The sequence below is a fragment of the Parasteatoda tepidariorum genome, chromosome 4, assembly GCF_982258835.1.
Source record: "Parasteatoda tepidariorum strain Cologne lab strain chromosome 4, Ptep-v5.0, whole genome shotgun sequence".
In the NCBI taxonomy this organism is placed as follows: domain Eukaryota; kingdom Metazoa; phylum Arthropoda; class Arachnida; order Araneae; family Theridiidae; genus Parasteatoda; species Parasteatoda tepidariorum.
The window spans coordinates 104,225,993-104,242,440 of record NC_141758.1 but is presented as its reverse complement, the minus strand read 5'-3'; the positions used below and the strand labels follow the sequence as shown (position 1 = coordinate 104,242,440).

General features: G+C 30.7%; 1 protein-coding gene across 2 annotated transcripts in view; it reads right to left on the bottom strand.

Moving 5' to 3' along the window:
* LOC107446156 (GTP-binding protein RAD-like) overlaps positions 1 to 16,448 on the bottom strand; it is a 53,646-nt gene that overhangs the window by 21,472 nt on the left and 15,726 nt on the right. For both annotated transcript variants that reach the window (XM_087161864.1, XM_087161865.1), the window contains exons 2-3: positions 11,932 to 14,008; positions 9,182 to 9,552 (exon numbers count right to left, since the gene is read on the bottom strand). In XM_087161864.1, the coding sequence (XP_087017990.1) occupies positions 9,182 to 9,552; positions 11,932 to 12,353 (793 nt within the window). In that variant the 5' untranslated portion in view covers positions 12,354 to 14,008. The remainder of the gene's footprint in view (positions 1 to 9,181; positions 9,553 to 11,931; positions 14,009 to 16,448) is intronic.

The window sequence follows — 16,448 nt, the reverse complement described above, 5'->3', positions numbered from 1 at the left end:
CCCTGCTGTGTTCTAGTTTATAAAATACTTAACTTTTATGTGACTTGGGACGTAAAGAAACATAACTTATGTAAACTAATAGTCAAATGTTTATTTTTCATTAACTTATTTTTGTTCGTATAGCTTTTTAATTAAAAAAAGTTAAAGCAACGTAAAAAGCGCACGAATAAATGAAATACTTGTATTAATTAAGTGTTATAAAAATACTTGTATTAATTAAGCTTCTTTTTCATTGTAAAAAACAGAAATGACTGACTGGCTCTAAATTACGTTAAGTTTCAAATTCAGCGTCGAAATAGAGAAAATACTGATTACTGTCAAAATATCTTCTGTGTTGAAAATGCAGAAAGTGAGTGAATGTTGAATGCACAAAATATATGAATGGTCAAAAAACACCTCCGAAAGTGTTGTCATTTAGCCTCGATGTTGAAACATATGAATTGTGGTTAAACATCCTACTTTAGTGCCGAAATACAAGAAAGACTGAATGGTGTCAAAACGCAGAAAATGATTAAATGGTTACGAAACACCTTTGAAAGTGCCGTCATTTAGCCTCTGGGTTGAAACATATTATTGGTGGTGAAACATCCTACTTTAGTGTCGAAACACAGAAACGACTGAATGGTGTCGAAACGCAGAAAATAAATAAATGGTTACGACATACCTTTGAAAGTGCCGTCATTTAGCCTCGAGGTTGAAACATATTATTGGTGGTGAAACATTCTACTTTAGTGTCGAAACACAGAAACGACTGAACGGCGTCGGAACGCAGAAAATGAATAAATGGTTACGAAACACCTTTGGAAGTGCCGTCATTTAGCCTCGAGGTTGAAACATAGTATTGGTGGTGAAACATCCTACTTTAGTGTCGAAACACAGAAACGACTGAACGGCGTCAGAACGCAGAAAATGAATAAATGGTTACGAAACACCTTTGGAAGTGCCGTCATTTAGCCTCGAGGTTGAAACATATTATTGGTGGTGAAACATCCTACTTTAGTGTCGAAACACAGAAACGACTGAATGGTGTCGAAACGCAGAAAATGAATAAATGGTTACGAAACACCTTTGAAAGTGCCGTCATTTAGCCTCGAGGTTGAAACATATTATTGGTGGTGAAACATCCTACTTTAGTGTCGAAACACAGAAACGACTGAACGGCGTCAGAACGCAGAAAATGAATAAATGGTTACGAAACACCTTTGGAAGTGCCGTCATTTAGCCTCGAGGTTGAAACATAGTATTGGTGGTGAAACATCCTACTTTAGTGTCGAAACACAGAAACGACTGAACGGCGTCAGAACGCAGAAAATGAATAAATGGTTACGAAACACCTTTGGAAGTGCCGTCATTTAGCCTCGAGGTTGAAACATATTATTGGTGGTGAAACATCCTACTTTAGTGTCGAAACACAGAAACGACTGAATGGTGTCGAAACGCAGAAAATGAATAAATGGTTACGAAACACCTTTGAAAGTGCCGTCATTTAGCCTCGAGGTTGAAACATATTATTGGTGGTGAAACATCCTACTTTAGTGTCGAAACACAGAAACGACTGAACGGCGTCAGAACGCAGAAAATGAATAAATGGTTACGAAACACCTTTGGAAGTGCCGTCATTTAGCCTCGAGGTTGAAACATAGTATTGGTGGTGAAACATCCTACTTTAGTGTCGAAACACAGAAACGACTGAACGGCGTCAGAACGCAGAAAATGAATAAATGGTTACGAAACACCTTTGGAAGTGCCGTCATTTAGCCTCGAGGTTGAAACATATTATTGGTGGTGAAACATCCTACTTTAGTGTCGAAACACAGAAACGACTGAATGGTGTCGAAACGCAGAAAATGAATAAATGGTTACGAAACACCTTTGAAAGTGCCGTCATTTAGCCTCGAGGTTGAAACATATTATTGGTGGTGAAACATCCTACTTTAGTGTCGAAACACAGAAACGACTGAACGGCGTCAGAACGCAGAAAATGAATAAATGGTTACGAAACACCTTTGGAAGTGCCGTCATTTAGCCTCGAGGTTGAAACATAGTATTGGTGGTGAAACATCCTACTTTAGTGTCGAAACACAGAAACGACTGAACGGCGTCAGAACGCAGAAAATGAATAAATGGTTACGAAACACCTTTGGAAGTGCCGTCATTTAGCCTCGAGGTTGAAACATATTATTGGTGGTGAAACATCCTACTTTAGTGTCGAAACACAGAAACGACTGAATGGTGTCGAAACGCAGAAAATGAATAAATGGTTACGAAACACCTTTGAAAGTGCCGTCATTTAGCCTCGAGGTTGAAACATATTATTGGTGGTGAAACATCCTACTTTAGTGTCGAAACACAGAAACGACTGAACGGCGTCAGAACGCAGAAAATGAATAAATGGTTACGAAACACCTTTGGAAGTGCCGTCATTTAGCCTCGAGGTTGAAACATAGTATTGGTGGTGAAACATCCTACTTTAGTGTCGAAACACAGAAACGACTGAACGGCGTCAGAACGCAGAAAATGAATAAATGGTTACGAAACACCTTTGGAAGTGCCGTCATTTAGCCTCGAGGTTGAAACATATTATTGGTGGTGAAACATCCTACTTTAGTGTCGAAACACAGAAACGACTGAATGGTGTCGAAACGCAGAAAATGAATAAATGGTTACGAAACACCTTTGAAAGTGCCGTCATTTAGCCTCGAGGTTGAAACATATTATTGGTGGTGAAACATCCTACTTTAGTGTCGAAACACAGAAACGACTGAACGGCGTCAGAACGCAGAAAATGAATAAATGGTTACGAAACACCTTTGGAAGTGCCGTCATTTAGCCTCGAGGTTGAAACATAGTATTGGTGGTGAAACATCCTACTTTAGTGTCGAAACACAGAAACGACTGAACGGCGTCAGAACGCAGAAAATGAATAAATGGTTACGAAACACCTTTGGAAGTGCCGTCATTTAGCCTCGAGGTTGAAACATATTATTGGTGGTGAAACATCCTACTTTAGTGTCGAAACACAGAAACGACTGAATGGTGTCGAAACGCAGAAAATGAATAAATGGTTACGAAACACCTTTGAAAGTGCCGTCATTTAGCCTCGAGGTTGAAACATATTATTGGTGGTGAAACATCCTACTTTAGTGTCGAAACACAGAAACGACTGAATGGTGTCGAAACGCAGAAAATGAATAAATGGTTACGAAACACCTTTGAAATTGCCGTCATTTAGCCTCGAGGTTAAAGCATATCATTGGTGGTGAAACATCCTTCTTTAGTGTAGTAACATGGAAACGATTAAATGGCGCAGATAATGAATAGTGTTGAAACGCCTTCTTCAGCGTCGAAACGCAGAAAATGAGTAAATGGTGTAAATTACTTTCTTCACGCATTCATTCAAACGGGAAAAAAAGACTAAACGCTGTCAAATAAACTTCTTCAGTGTTATTATTTAAGGTTACAACGCAGAATGATGACACTGAAAAAAAAATGCTTTTTTATCCTTATTATACTACCAAAACGGTCAGATACCTGTTTACATGACATATTTGTGCTCCATTGACTTTGTTTTAACTTCAGTTATATACAGTTCAAAGTAAAGACTGCTTTATTTAGAAATAATTTAATTCTTTCTCAAACAAATTAATTTTATAAATTCATTTATAATTATACTAAAAAACTATATTGCTTCATCATTTCCATAACTCATAATAATTATTAGCTTAATATTTAATAACATAATTAATAATTAACAATATAACATAATAAGATAGCACTATAACAATAACATAATTAATAATTAACTCATAATAATAAATTATTAATATTCACGTTTTGTAGGAAATAAGTAGAATTGGTTTAAAATTTCGAGTATTTTTAAATTTCGGGCAACTTTCTGTTTTAAAAACCTTATCTACAAATTTTATTAAGCAAATTTAGTATAACGTAAAATATATAAATCCCAAAGGTTTTATATGATTGAGGAAATCTTTTAAATGCTTTTTTTTCATTCAATGTTTACTGTTTTAATAATTCCAATCGGGTTTTAAAATGCACTTTTTGAAATAAAATTACAAAAACGAAAACTTTGCTGATTTTTTATTGCACAAAATAATTTTTAATGAAGTGTCCTCTTAGGACGCGAATAAATTTCTACAGAATTCTAAAAGAAAGAAAAGGATCCTCTTCGTTTGTTCAATATGGATAAAAGAAAATTTATTCAATATAGTTAGAAAAAAGTACTTATGCGTTAACAAGAAACAAATAACAAGCAATCGAAAAGAGGTAACATAAAGACTTTTTTTTAATTTTGTTATTTTGTTTTCTTTTTTATTTAATTCTTTTCATTAAAAGCACGAATGATGAAAAGAAACGGGAAAATGTGCTTCTTTACGTAAGTGTCGTTTTTTCTCATAATTGTTTACCCACTAGATAATGAAACAAAACAAGTTTTTTTTTATTTACTTGTGCATTTTTACTATTATTTTTCATTGTTCTTGCTTGAGAAACTAAGCATATTATTGGAAAAAGAATTAGAAAATTTTTTCAATGCCAAGTGAATATGGATATTATTATCATTATTGTTTTCATTATTTCGTAAGAATTAAGAAAACAATTCTTACTTATATCAATAATATATTAACTCAACATTTCCGAATTGAATTTCTAACCTTAATAATTTCGTGTACAGTGCGCCAAAAAAAAAACCACCATCCTGAATGACTTTTGATCAAATAATCGGATTTTCTCGTTCTTGGACTCTATCTTAATAGTTTAGGAAGTGACCTCAAATATGCTAATTAATTAGTGCAGACGATATTTTAAGTTGCGAAATTAGACACAAAAATGTACTTTCTCTGAATAAGCATATCTTTTTTTGATATATACGGATTTCTAACCCCCAAAATATGGGGGGTAGCAGCAATCTGGGAAACATCGTCCAAATAATTTGGTCAGGAAAGCTGTCCCTAAGTTTGGACCCTTTATATTTAATTTTACTTTTCGTTTATTTCTGCATATCTGGAGCTTTTTGGGCAAAATGAAAAAATTTTGCACACAATTATAAATTTCGTTTTCGGAAACTATTCCCCCTGTTTGATTAAAATTTTGCATTTTGTCTTGTAAAATTACATTCTTTATAATGATGCAAGAAATTGTTTAGTTTGACTAAAAACATTTAACGAGTTTTCATAGTGACCAAAATTAAATAAAAATTTATAAAATAAGTCTGAGCATGAAATTTTTGTAGCGACCAAAGGAATATGATTGGGACAGATGATTTCCAATTTTAATGGGACAAATTATGTTCCAATAAAATAGGAAGCTAAATGTGTTAAAGCTAATCTGTGTAATAAAATAAAATATTAGAGCCTTTTAAATTGAATAATTTTTAATATTGATTTTATTTATTGCCTGGAAACCAAAATTATCACGAAGCAATTACAGAGATGGGCCGGCGGCGTGCTTGAATATAAATGGATAAGTAGCAATTGATTTCAAATGTATTTATTTTTTCTAACAACAGTTATTATTTTTTCTTCAAAGCTAGTAAAACAATAAAATGAAAAATAATTAAGTTTCTGACGTGGACAATTAATTATTGAAGAATTAAGTCATATTGCTGCCGTGTTTAATATAACTTAAAATCAGTATTTAACGCTTTTGGACATAAACTGAATCGTATTTTCTTCAAACAATTTCTTGCTACACAACAAAAAGCATTGAAGGAGTGCAAAGTTTCAGTTAAGTTAGACTTGTTTTAAACATAATGAAATTTGAAATCGTCATTTAATATTTTTGATTACAATCGGAATTGTATTCTTCTTTAAAAGTTTGTCGCTACATGAGAAAAAGTATGGAAAGAATGCAAAATTTGAGTTAAAATAGACTTGTTTTAAGCATAAAGAAAATTAAAATCGTCATTTAATATTTTTGATTACAATCGGAATTGTATTCTTCTTTAAAAGTTTGTCGCTACATGAGAAAAAGTATGGAAAGAATGCAAAATTTGAGTTAAAATAGACATGTTTTAAACATAAAGAAACTTAAAATCGTCATTTAATATTTTTGATTAAAATCGGAATTGTATTCTTCTTTAAAAGTTTGTCGCTACATGAGAAAAAGTATGGAAAGAATGCAAAATTTGAGTTAAAATAGACTTGTTTTAAGCATAAAGAAAATTAAAATCGTCATTTAATATTTTTGATTACAATCGGAATTGTATTCTTCTTTAAAAGTTTGTCGCTACATGAGAAAAAGTATGGAAAGAATGCAAAATTTGAGTTAAAATAGACTTGTTTTAAGCATAAAGAAAATTAAAATCGTCATTTAATATTTTTGATTAAAATCGGAATTGTATTCTTCTTTAAAAGTTTGTCGCTACATGAGAAAAAGTATGGAAAGAATGCAAAATTTGAGTTAAAATAGACTTGTTTTAAGCATAAAGAAAATTAAAATCGTCATTTAATATTTTTGATTACAATCGGAATTGTATTCTTCTTTAAAAGTTTGTCGCTACATGAGAAAAAGTATGGAAAGAATGCAAAATTTGAGTTAAAATAGACTTGTTTTAAGCATAAAGAAAATTAAAATCGTCATTTAATATTTTTGATTAAAATCGGAATTGTATTCTTCTTTAAAAGTTTGTCGCTACATGAGAAAAAGTATGGAAAGAATGCAAAATTTGAGTTAAAATAGACTTGTTTTAAGCATAAAGAAAATTAAAATCGTCATTTAATATTTTTGATTACAATCGGAATTGTATTCTTCTTTAAAAGTTTGTCGCTACATGAGAAAAAGTATGGAAAGAATGCAAAATTTGAGTTAAAATAGACTTGTTTTAAGCATAAAGAAAATTAAAATCGTCATTTAATATTTTTGATTAAAATCGGAATTGTATTCTTCTTTAAAAGTTTGTCGCTACATGAGAAAAAGTATGGAAAGAATGCAAAATTTGAGTTAAAATAGACTTGTTTTAAGCATAAAGAAAATTAAAATCGTCATTTAATATTTTTGATTAAAATCGGAATTGTATTCTTCTTTAAAAGTTTGTCGCTACATGAGAAAAAGTATGGAAAGAATGCAAAATTTGAGTTAAAATAGACATGTTTTAAACATAAAGAAACTTAAAATCGTCATTTAATATTTTTGATTAAAATCGAAATTTTATTCATTTTTAAAAGTTTGTAGATGAAGAAAAAACGTATGAACCTAGACTTGTTTTTAACATAAAGAAACTTAAAATCGTCATTTATATTTTTAATTAAAATCAAAATTTTATTCCTTTTTAAAAGTTTGTTGATGAGGAAAAGACGTATGAACGTAGACTTGTTTTTAACATAAAGAAACTTAAAATCGCCATTTATATTTTTAATTAAAATCGAAATTTTATTCCTTTTTAAAAGTTTGTAGATGAGGAAAAGACGTATGACCGTAGACTTGTTTTTAACATAAAGAATGTTTTAAACATTCAATATTTTGATCATAATCGGAATTGTGTTTTTCATAACGAGTTTGCAGTCACATAAGAAATTAGAGCTTATGCAAAATTACAGTTGAACACGGCTTCCTTATATTGCATTTTCAATCAATGTTCTCTGGAATACTGATATTGACCCGAAACTGCTACTATGTCCTCCTTGATTAAAGGGCGGGTAGATATTTCACCGAAATGACTCCTGTAATGGAGATAACTATTTGCTGGGGTAACAAGTCCATTATCTCCTGGATCGAAATCACTGGAACGGTGTGTTGTTGGCGAAATTACACACTTACTTCGACAGTTAATTCCGAAATGTTTTAGTACAAAAAAAAATTTGTTTTGGAATTGGAAGATCATTGATAGCAAAAACTATTTACGATAGGTTCAGTAGTGAAAATAACGTAATGATCCCAAATAAATAAGTTGACTGTTTTATTAAATAATACCTTTCGCTCTGGAATAACTTACATTTAGAGTTGAGAGTATAAGTAATATATACTGGATATATACTGTTATACGGGAATAAACAATGTTATGAGCACAAATTAATTGACTATCCCGTGAAGAAATATCCTTATGATAAAGTAAATAAGATAGAAAACAGCGTAGTGAGCAAAAACAATTGCCAGTAAAAATTGCAAAAAAAAATTCGTTCGATGAAAATATGCCTTTTACTGTGTTTAATGACATGGTAAGCAACGTAAAGAATTCAAAGAAAATGAATTCACTGTTCAATAAAAATTACCTTTGTGCTCTAATAAATAACATAGAAAAAATTACGCAATAAACACAAATGAAATTGTTGACTGTTTTACGAAAAAATTACCTTTATGACGGAATAAATTAAGTATTGAACACAAATGAAAATAGTTAACTGTTTTATGAAAAAGTACTTTTGTGCTGGAATTAATAACGTAGAAAAGACTACGCATCTAGCACAAATGAAAATAGTTGACTGTTATACGAAAAAACTACTTTTGCGCTGGAATAAATAACGTAGAAAAAACTACGCATCCAACACAAAGAAAAATAGTTGACTGCTTTACGAAAGAATTACTTTTGTGCTGGAATAAATGACGTAGAAAAATTACTTTTGTGCTGGAGTAAATAACGTAGAGAAATTACGTAACGAACGCAAATGAAAATAATTGACTGTTATACGAAAAAATTACTTTTGTGCTGGAATAAATGACGTGAAAAATTACTTTTGCGCTGGAGTAAATAACGAAGAGAAATTATGTAACGAACACAAATGAAAATAATTGACTGTTATACGAAAAAATTACTTTTGTGCTGGAATAAATGACGTAAAAAATTACTTTTGTGCTGGAATAAGTAACGTAGAAAAAACTAAGCATCGAACACAAATGAAAATAGTTGACTGTTATACGAAGAAATTACTTTTGTGCTGGAATAAATGACGTGAAAAATTACTTTTGCGCTGGAGTAAATAACGAAGAGAAATTATGTAACGAACACAAATGAAAATAATTGACTGTTATACGAAAAAATTACTTTTGTGCTGGAATAAATGACGTAAAAAATTACTTTTGTGCTGGAATAAGTAACGTAGAAAAAACTAAGCATCGAACACAAATGAAAATAGTTGACTGTTATACGAAGAAATTACTTTTGTGCTGGAATAAATAACGTAAAAAAGGCTTTTAAAAAAATAAGAAACTTATATCAAATTGGGCTCACCGTGCGTTTCATAAGCATTCATGTATTCTGAGTTCATAAATTGGTCAATGAGGGCACTCTTCCCAACACCATTGGAACCAAGGATCTGGACTTTGGATGAAGGTCCTCTTCCCTGTCCTCCGGATGAGTAGGATGTTGCGTTTGAAGCACATGAGGTGTTGTTACCCGCTGTCATGCTGGAACCTGTAGAGGCCACGCTGTTATTACTTCTGGACCTTTGACGAATGAAATCTCCTCGGTTGACGATGGCTCCTTTAGCATTGATGCTGAAGCTTCGTAACAAGTAGTATTCGTCATCCTCTTCGTCCCCTGGTTCATGAATGGGTGGACTTGGAGTAGTAAGGTTACTGCTGTTGTAGATTACTTTAGACCTGTAAGAGAATAATTTCTTCAATTCATGAAATCAGAAATAAGCTAAAAAATGAGACCTGATGGTTTCTAAGATAACAAAGTTAGCTAAGTGATCTATATATTTATGTATAACACAACGTTAACTAAAAGATCAATATACAGGGTCGTTTAATGCAGTACTCTGTACTGAATCACCTAGCTTATAACCACAGGAGAGGCTTGGTCTCTAATCTCATTGCACGTCGGTAGGGATACTAACCAAATATAAACTGCCTGTTTACGTGCTTTAAAAACCAAGTACATATCTAAATAACCATCTAAATCTAGTAATACATCTAAAATATCTTAATTTTATGTTACCTAATTGCAAGTGTCGAAAATTTCCACTACTTAAGCAAATACATAACTGTCTCATAGTAGTTTATTGATTTTGATATGGAAGCCTAGTTAAAATTTTAATATGGAAGTCAGTTAATTTCAACGAAGTTACGAACTAGCATCAAATTTTACTTCTCAGAAATTCGAGTAATATTTAGCCATACCACTAAATCATAAGACTTTAAGCTCATTCTATTTCGCCCTACAAACAACTAAATATTAAAGAAAGTGTTAATTTCTTAAATAAAACTAAAAAACGTGTCCATCTAAAACACATTTGCAATCAAATGTTCCAACTAATTGAATTAAGGCATTGTTAACTATCACTTTATTTGCATTAATTATTTAAAACTGTTATGCAATTTACCTTACGCATATACATTTTTGTATTTGTTTTCTAGCCAAATAATATATATATATATATAATATTATTCCTTAAAAAATGTAAATGTAGTTGTTTAACTATAGTTCAGTATCGTTAGAAAAACAGCATTAAATGTGGGGGAAATGTTCTTTTTTTCTATTCAAATTAGTCTTTAATTTCAAAACAAATCAATATTTTTTCCATCTTTCACTATTTTTATAGGCATTCTAGTTTTGGCATAAAACATGATCCAAAGAATCCTCAACTATTCACGAAGTTTTCTAAAAAGTGGGAAACTTATCTTCAAACGTTCTTTTGAAAAAGTTTGACAATACCATCTATAAGCAACAAAAGGATTTTCTTTAAGAATATCTTCTATAAAGCATTATCTCGAATTGCGCTCTTACATTAATATTAATATATTCTCCTGGTAAAAATTGGGAAATTATTTGAAAGTGTTTGATTATAAGAAAGATGTTTAATGTATTTTATGATAATATATACTTTTCTGCAACACGTTTAATACCAGCCTTTTGCTTACAATATAAAATGAAATAGCGAAATAATTTCTTTCGTCTGTTAGACTGCCAGAAAATAATAAATCTTTTGCATTTTTTAGCAAAGTATTCGCCATCTGCCGTCAGCACAGATAATACGTTCATAAACTTTTTATTTATTATAAACTGATTCGATATTTCAGTCATTTGTCAATTTTCTCATTCACCCATTTATTAGTTTTTAAATTCACTGATTTACCTATTTATTGTTTCCTCATTCTCTGATACACCCATTTACTGTTTTGCTTATTCACGTATTTACTGTTTTTATAACCATCGTTGAATAGCTGACCCAATGTTTTAGTTACTACTAATGTTCAACTCCTTTGTTTTGAATTCGATCCAGAAGACAAGGAAACCCCTGGATCAAGTATTAGGAGAAATTTGGCTTCGTGGAGGGCTTTTTGGTGGAACTAATCAGCATTTGCGTTACAAGGAAAGGAAAGCCACGAAATTCTCCTACGGTTATCCCGACGGCAAGAGTATTCTGATTCATGATCCGTCTACCACTAGGGATATTCTACGTCAGCACTGTGGTTGGTGCGAACCAGGTGCGGAATTCGTATCAACCAGCCATCTCTGGGATCCGAACCCGGTTCACCTCATTGGGAGGAGAACGTCTGAGTCACCTCGGCTCCCTATTTACTGTTTTGCTTCTTCTCTGATTCACCCATTTACTGATTCGCTCATGATTCACGCATTCACTGCTTCACCATTCACTGATATATTCCACCGCCGACTGCTTCGTTCATTCATTGAAGCTTTTTTTTCTCCCGCATTACTAAATATCATTTCAAAGAACGGTTGTGCACTATTCAGAACATGTTTATAAAACTCTAAACAATGTCTGCCTTTGAAGATATCGCTCGTTAAATGAGGACGTATGTCATTCTGAGGACGTATGTATGTCATCGCTCGTTAAATGAGGACTGCGTCATTCTGTTGAAGTATGTGGACGAGATCGTCCACATACTTCAACAGAATGACACAGGCTTATAAACATATAAAAAATTCGTATTAAAAGTAGTTTTTTATTGATTATTTTGAGCGTTCGTTTTGCTGTATTCATCTAACTGGCTGTAAATGAACAAAGCACTTACCTCATTCTACGACGAGCTAAGTAGTAGCTGGCACTATCTGATGGCATGGTGGATCCCCTGGGACGAAATCCTGTAGCAGTCACTGTAACTCCCAACTCTTCACACTGCATTTGGTGTGGAGTGGGCCTCTTCATATTTCTGAAAGACAACGATCTGTTGTGATGCGGACTTGCAGCTTGAGGTCTACGAGCTGGACTGCTCAAACTGCAATCACCTGATGAGGAAGACGTGTCAGTAGCATAGCTTCTGACTGCAGAGTCTGATGACGGGGAAGCAGCGCCTCTTCTGTGGGGTATGTTGGCACTAGACGTCCTCCAATTGCTGCGAGGGGACTTAGAATCAGACTTTGGGTCTGCTGTGAGGTCTGGAGTGCTCCTTTGCAGATGGCTGGAATGCCTGTTGTGCGATCGATGTCGAAACATGTTTGTTATTTGTGCAGCCCGGAATTGGGATTTACTTCAATGAAACTATTATACTCTTCTTTAGGTAGGATATGATAATCTAGTTCGTTAAATCTGGCTCTGATATGAGTTTCACAAAAGATGATTTGGATTGCTGTTGTGGTCTGGATATTGCAACCAAAAACAATCCTCTGGGTCTGGATATGAGGTCCAGTGTGTTTCACAAAAGATGATTTGGATTACTGTTGTGGTCCAGATATTACATCCTTAACAATGTTTGGTAGAGTTCAGGAAAAAGTAGAGATCGAATAAAATAGCATGTTTAGTTAGTTTCCTTATATAGGTTGAATGTAGCCTAAAATTGCTGTATCTGGTCTGACTTGGAATAGATGTCGAAAAATATTGAAAAATTTGTTTTTGAAGAAATCCAGAATTGCAAAAGTATGGGAAAATATAATATTTTGAATGAAGGATTGTAACTTTAAATATATTGCATACTCTAATTAATACACTTAGTTCTGGATGTATAAAGCACTTATTTCTTTAGATAGGGCTATATGAAATGCTTTTTCTTTTAATACGATGTATCAATTTTAAGGTTTGACGTTCTTCATCCACGAAAGTTAAAATGCCAATGTCAAATAAAGCACTTATTTCCTCATGCAGGATAGATGAATTTGTTGGATAAAATACTGTGGCGTGCTTCAGAGAATGTGGTTTGAATGCTTCTTATAAGATAGATAACGAATTCTTTTCAGATTTTTTGAATGTCCTGAATCTTTAGGCCTGAGTTAAAATAGTATGCTTTGCTTGTTTTGTTTAAAAGATATGTGAATCTAATATAATGTTCGATTTTGCTGGAGCAGGAGTCAAAATGGTCACTGAGCTTGAGTTGAAATAGTATATTCTACTTATTTCTTTCATACAAGTTGTGTGAATTGCATGTATAAAGTTTGGGTTAACTAGAATGGGTTGAAATAATCACTGCACTTGAGTTGAAATAGTATATTTCGTTTGTTTATTTCATGCAAGATATGTGAATCGTATGTATAAAGTTCGGGTTTGCTGAGCTTCTCTGAAAATATCTGAAATGCCTGTTGTATTCGTGACTTGTGCGGTTATATTTAAATCTTTGGAAGTCCGTTTAAGACAATGTTTTTCTTTTTCTCGTATGGTATACGTAAATCTAATTTATATATCCAAGTATATTTTTAAAATTCATTCAAAAATACATTCTTTTCTATCAGTTTTCTACTAACCATATAATTGTGCGATATTGGTTTCGTAGTATTTAGGAAAATATTTAAAAATCTTCTCGCCTACATTGTTAAAAGATACGGAATCCAACTATCGAATATATAAGAATTTATTCTAGTTCATTGGTCTTTTACAACATAATAGCACCTTTGTTTCAGTTTTAGGATTAATTTTACTTATGTCAATTACATATTGGTTTTCTTCTAAGACTTTTTGATACAAAATAAATTATTTTTCTACCTACGCGTCACACTTGTAGATTGATAAAATTGCAACTAAATCTAACAGCAATTCGAAAAATAAAGTATGTAATTTTGTAAATTTATACTGCACAACTAGATATGTATCTATTGTTACCATCAAAATTTGAATGAGTCCTTAGAATTTTCTTTTTAGCTTGTTTTTCCATCAATAGATACCTGTAAATTAAAAAAATATTTTAATCCATTGTGCCAAATTTAAAAGAGTTTTATCAAATAAATAGATTGTTTGTTTGAGAATTCGAATAAACAATTATTGATAATTAGTTTGGTTTGTTCTTTTCTCCATCTGCAGAAACCTGAAAATTAAAAGTCGTTTTATTCATTACGGCAAATTTAAGAGAATTTAATCCAATAAATGAATTGTTAGAATTTCAAAATTATAATTAAAATTACGAATACTTATTTTTTTAATTCGTTCTTTTGTTTGTTTCTAGATTTATAAAAACCTAGAAATTGAAAATGGCTTAATTCCCTGAGCTAAATTTAAATGAATTTGATCTACTGAAAGAATTGTTACGATTTTACAACTGGAAGTAGAAGTATATATATATATATATATATATATATATATATATATATATATATATATATATATATATATATATATATATATATATATATATATATATATATATATATATATATATATATATATATATATATATATATATATATATATATATATATATATATATATATATATATATATATATATATATATATATATATATATATATATATATATATATATATATATATAAAAATAAATTTAAGAATAAACAGATTTATAGAAATTAGAATTAAGATAATAGTTCTGTAATTTTTCTTACATAGGAAATATAACATCATTTCTACAGAAGCATCTACATATTTTGCTCATAAAATAAAAACTATAAGATATGTTGTTTTATAAGTCATTGCAATCAATTAACTATAATTAAATAAACTCTAAAATATGACAAAAAGTAGTAATATATGGTCCTTCCTATTCAACAATCAAAGGAAATGTGGATGAAAAAAGAAAAATATGCTTTTAAGGATATTTAATTTCCCCGAATTAACAGATCATTTTTATTTATAGGACTCAGCAGTACAGTTCAAAAAAATAAAAATTTGCTAGATCTTATCAGAACAAGAGAGATATAGAAAGCATTACTTTAAATCTTCTTACGATTTATTTTTTCCCAAAATTAGAACTTACTGTTCTTCAACAGAAAAATAATTCTATCTCGTACTTTCAGATTTAAAAAATATATATATATATATATATATATATATATATATATATATATATATATATATATATATATATATATATATATATATATATATATATATATATATATATATATATATATATATATTTTGGGAGGAATACAATTAAAAAACAAATTGCCGAGTTAATTAACGCTAAAAATTAATTAATTGGATTCCGTGAACCTTAAAGAAGCCCCTTTGCCAAGATAAAAAAAAATTCATAACTTCAAGTAGTGCTTCTGTGCTCTTAAACTCAAAAGAAAATCTTTTATTTTAAACTATTTGTACAATCTTGAGCTAATAAATGTATACTGACTTGAACTATAAACGTAAAAAATAGCTTCGTTTTAAACTATCTGATCTGTCTCGTGCTATAAATTATTATTTAGACCTAAAAAATAGGTAATTTTTTTAAAAAGTATTGAACTCGCAGCAAGGCCTTAATTTTAATAAATTAAAGCCACCTAATTAAGAAAATTGATACTGAATTAAAAACAAATAATTATTGAAAAAAATTATTTAAATCAATAAAAAAGTTTGAACTTTGAGTGTTTTTATGCCTCGAAACAACACACCATTATAATTACTTTCAAAGTATTGCAAATTACATAATAAACGCTTAAAAAAACTTTTTCATATATTTTGTGTTTTTATAGTTATTTTTAAATGTTTTCAGTTTTTAACACAACTAGAATTGAACATTTATTTTTGTAATTTCACACACTGGCTGTACCAAATTTCTTTTTCAAAATCCAATAGCGTTTGCATTTGTGAAACATATTTCTAAAAGATGGAGAACCTAAGATTGTTTTTAAAAAATTTGAAAGTAGGAAAAAAAAACGTAATCAGATTTGTAAAAAGCTTTCAACCGAAGATGCTGGAACTATTTTCTTTCAGGAGAGTCTTCGCCGAGACTTCAAGAATTACTTAACTTCGATTCTGAAATGTAAAATAGAAATAGCTGTTTACTTTTCATTATTTTCTGAGAAAATTTTTTTGACATTGGTAAAATATTTAAATTTTCAGTAATAAAGTCTGCTAAATAAGATTCATTAGGGTCGATGTCTTCTAACTGGGTTCCGTGGAAAACAAGGGTTCCCTTGAACTTTGACAGGAGTTCCACTCATTAACTTATTATAATTTGAATAATAATATTTTGATTTATTTATTATAATTAATTTATTTGAGTTCGAATTTCTCTATTAGTCGTAGAATATATTTTAGAAAATCAAAAAATAATAATTATAATTAGCTACCTTATTGTTCCCTATCGTATTAAAATGTTTGTATTGTGATAAAATAAAGATGAAATAATGATTTTTATAATTTAAATATATAC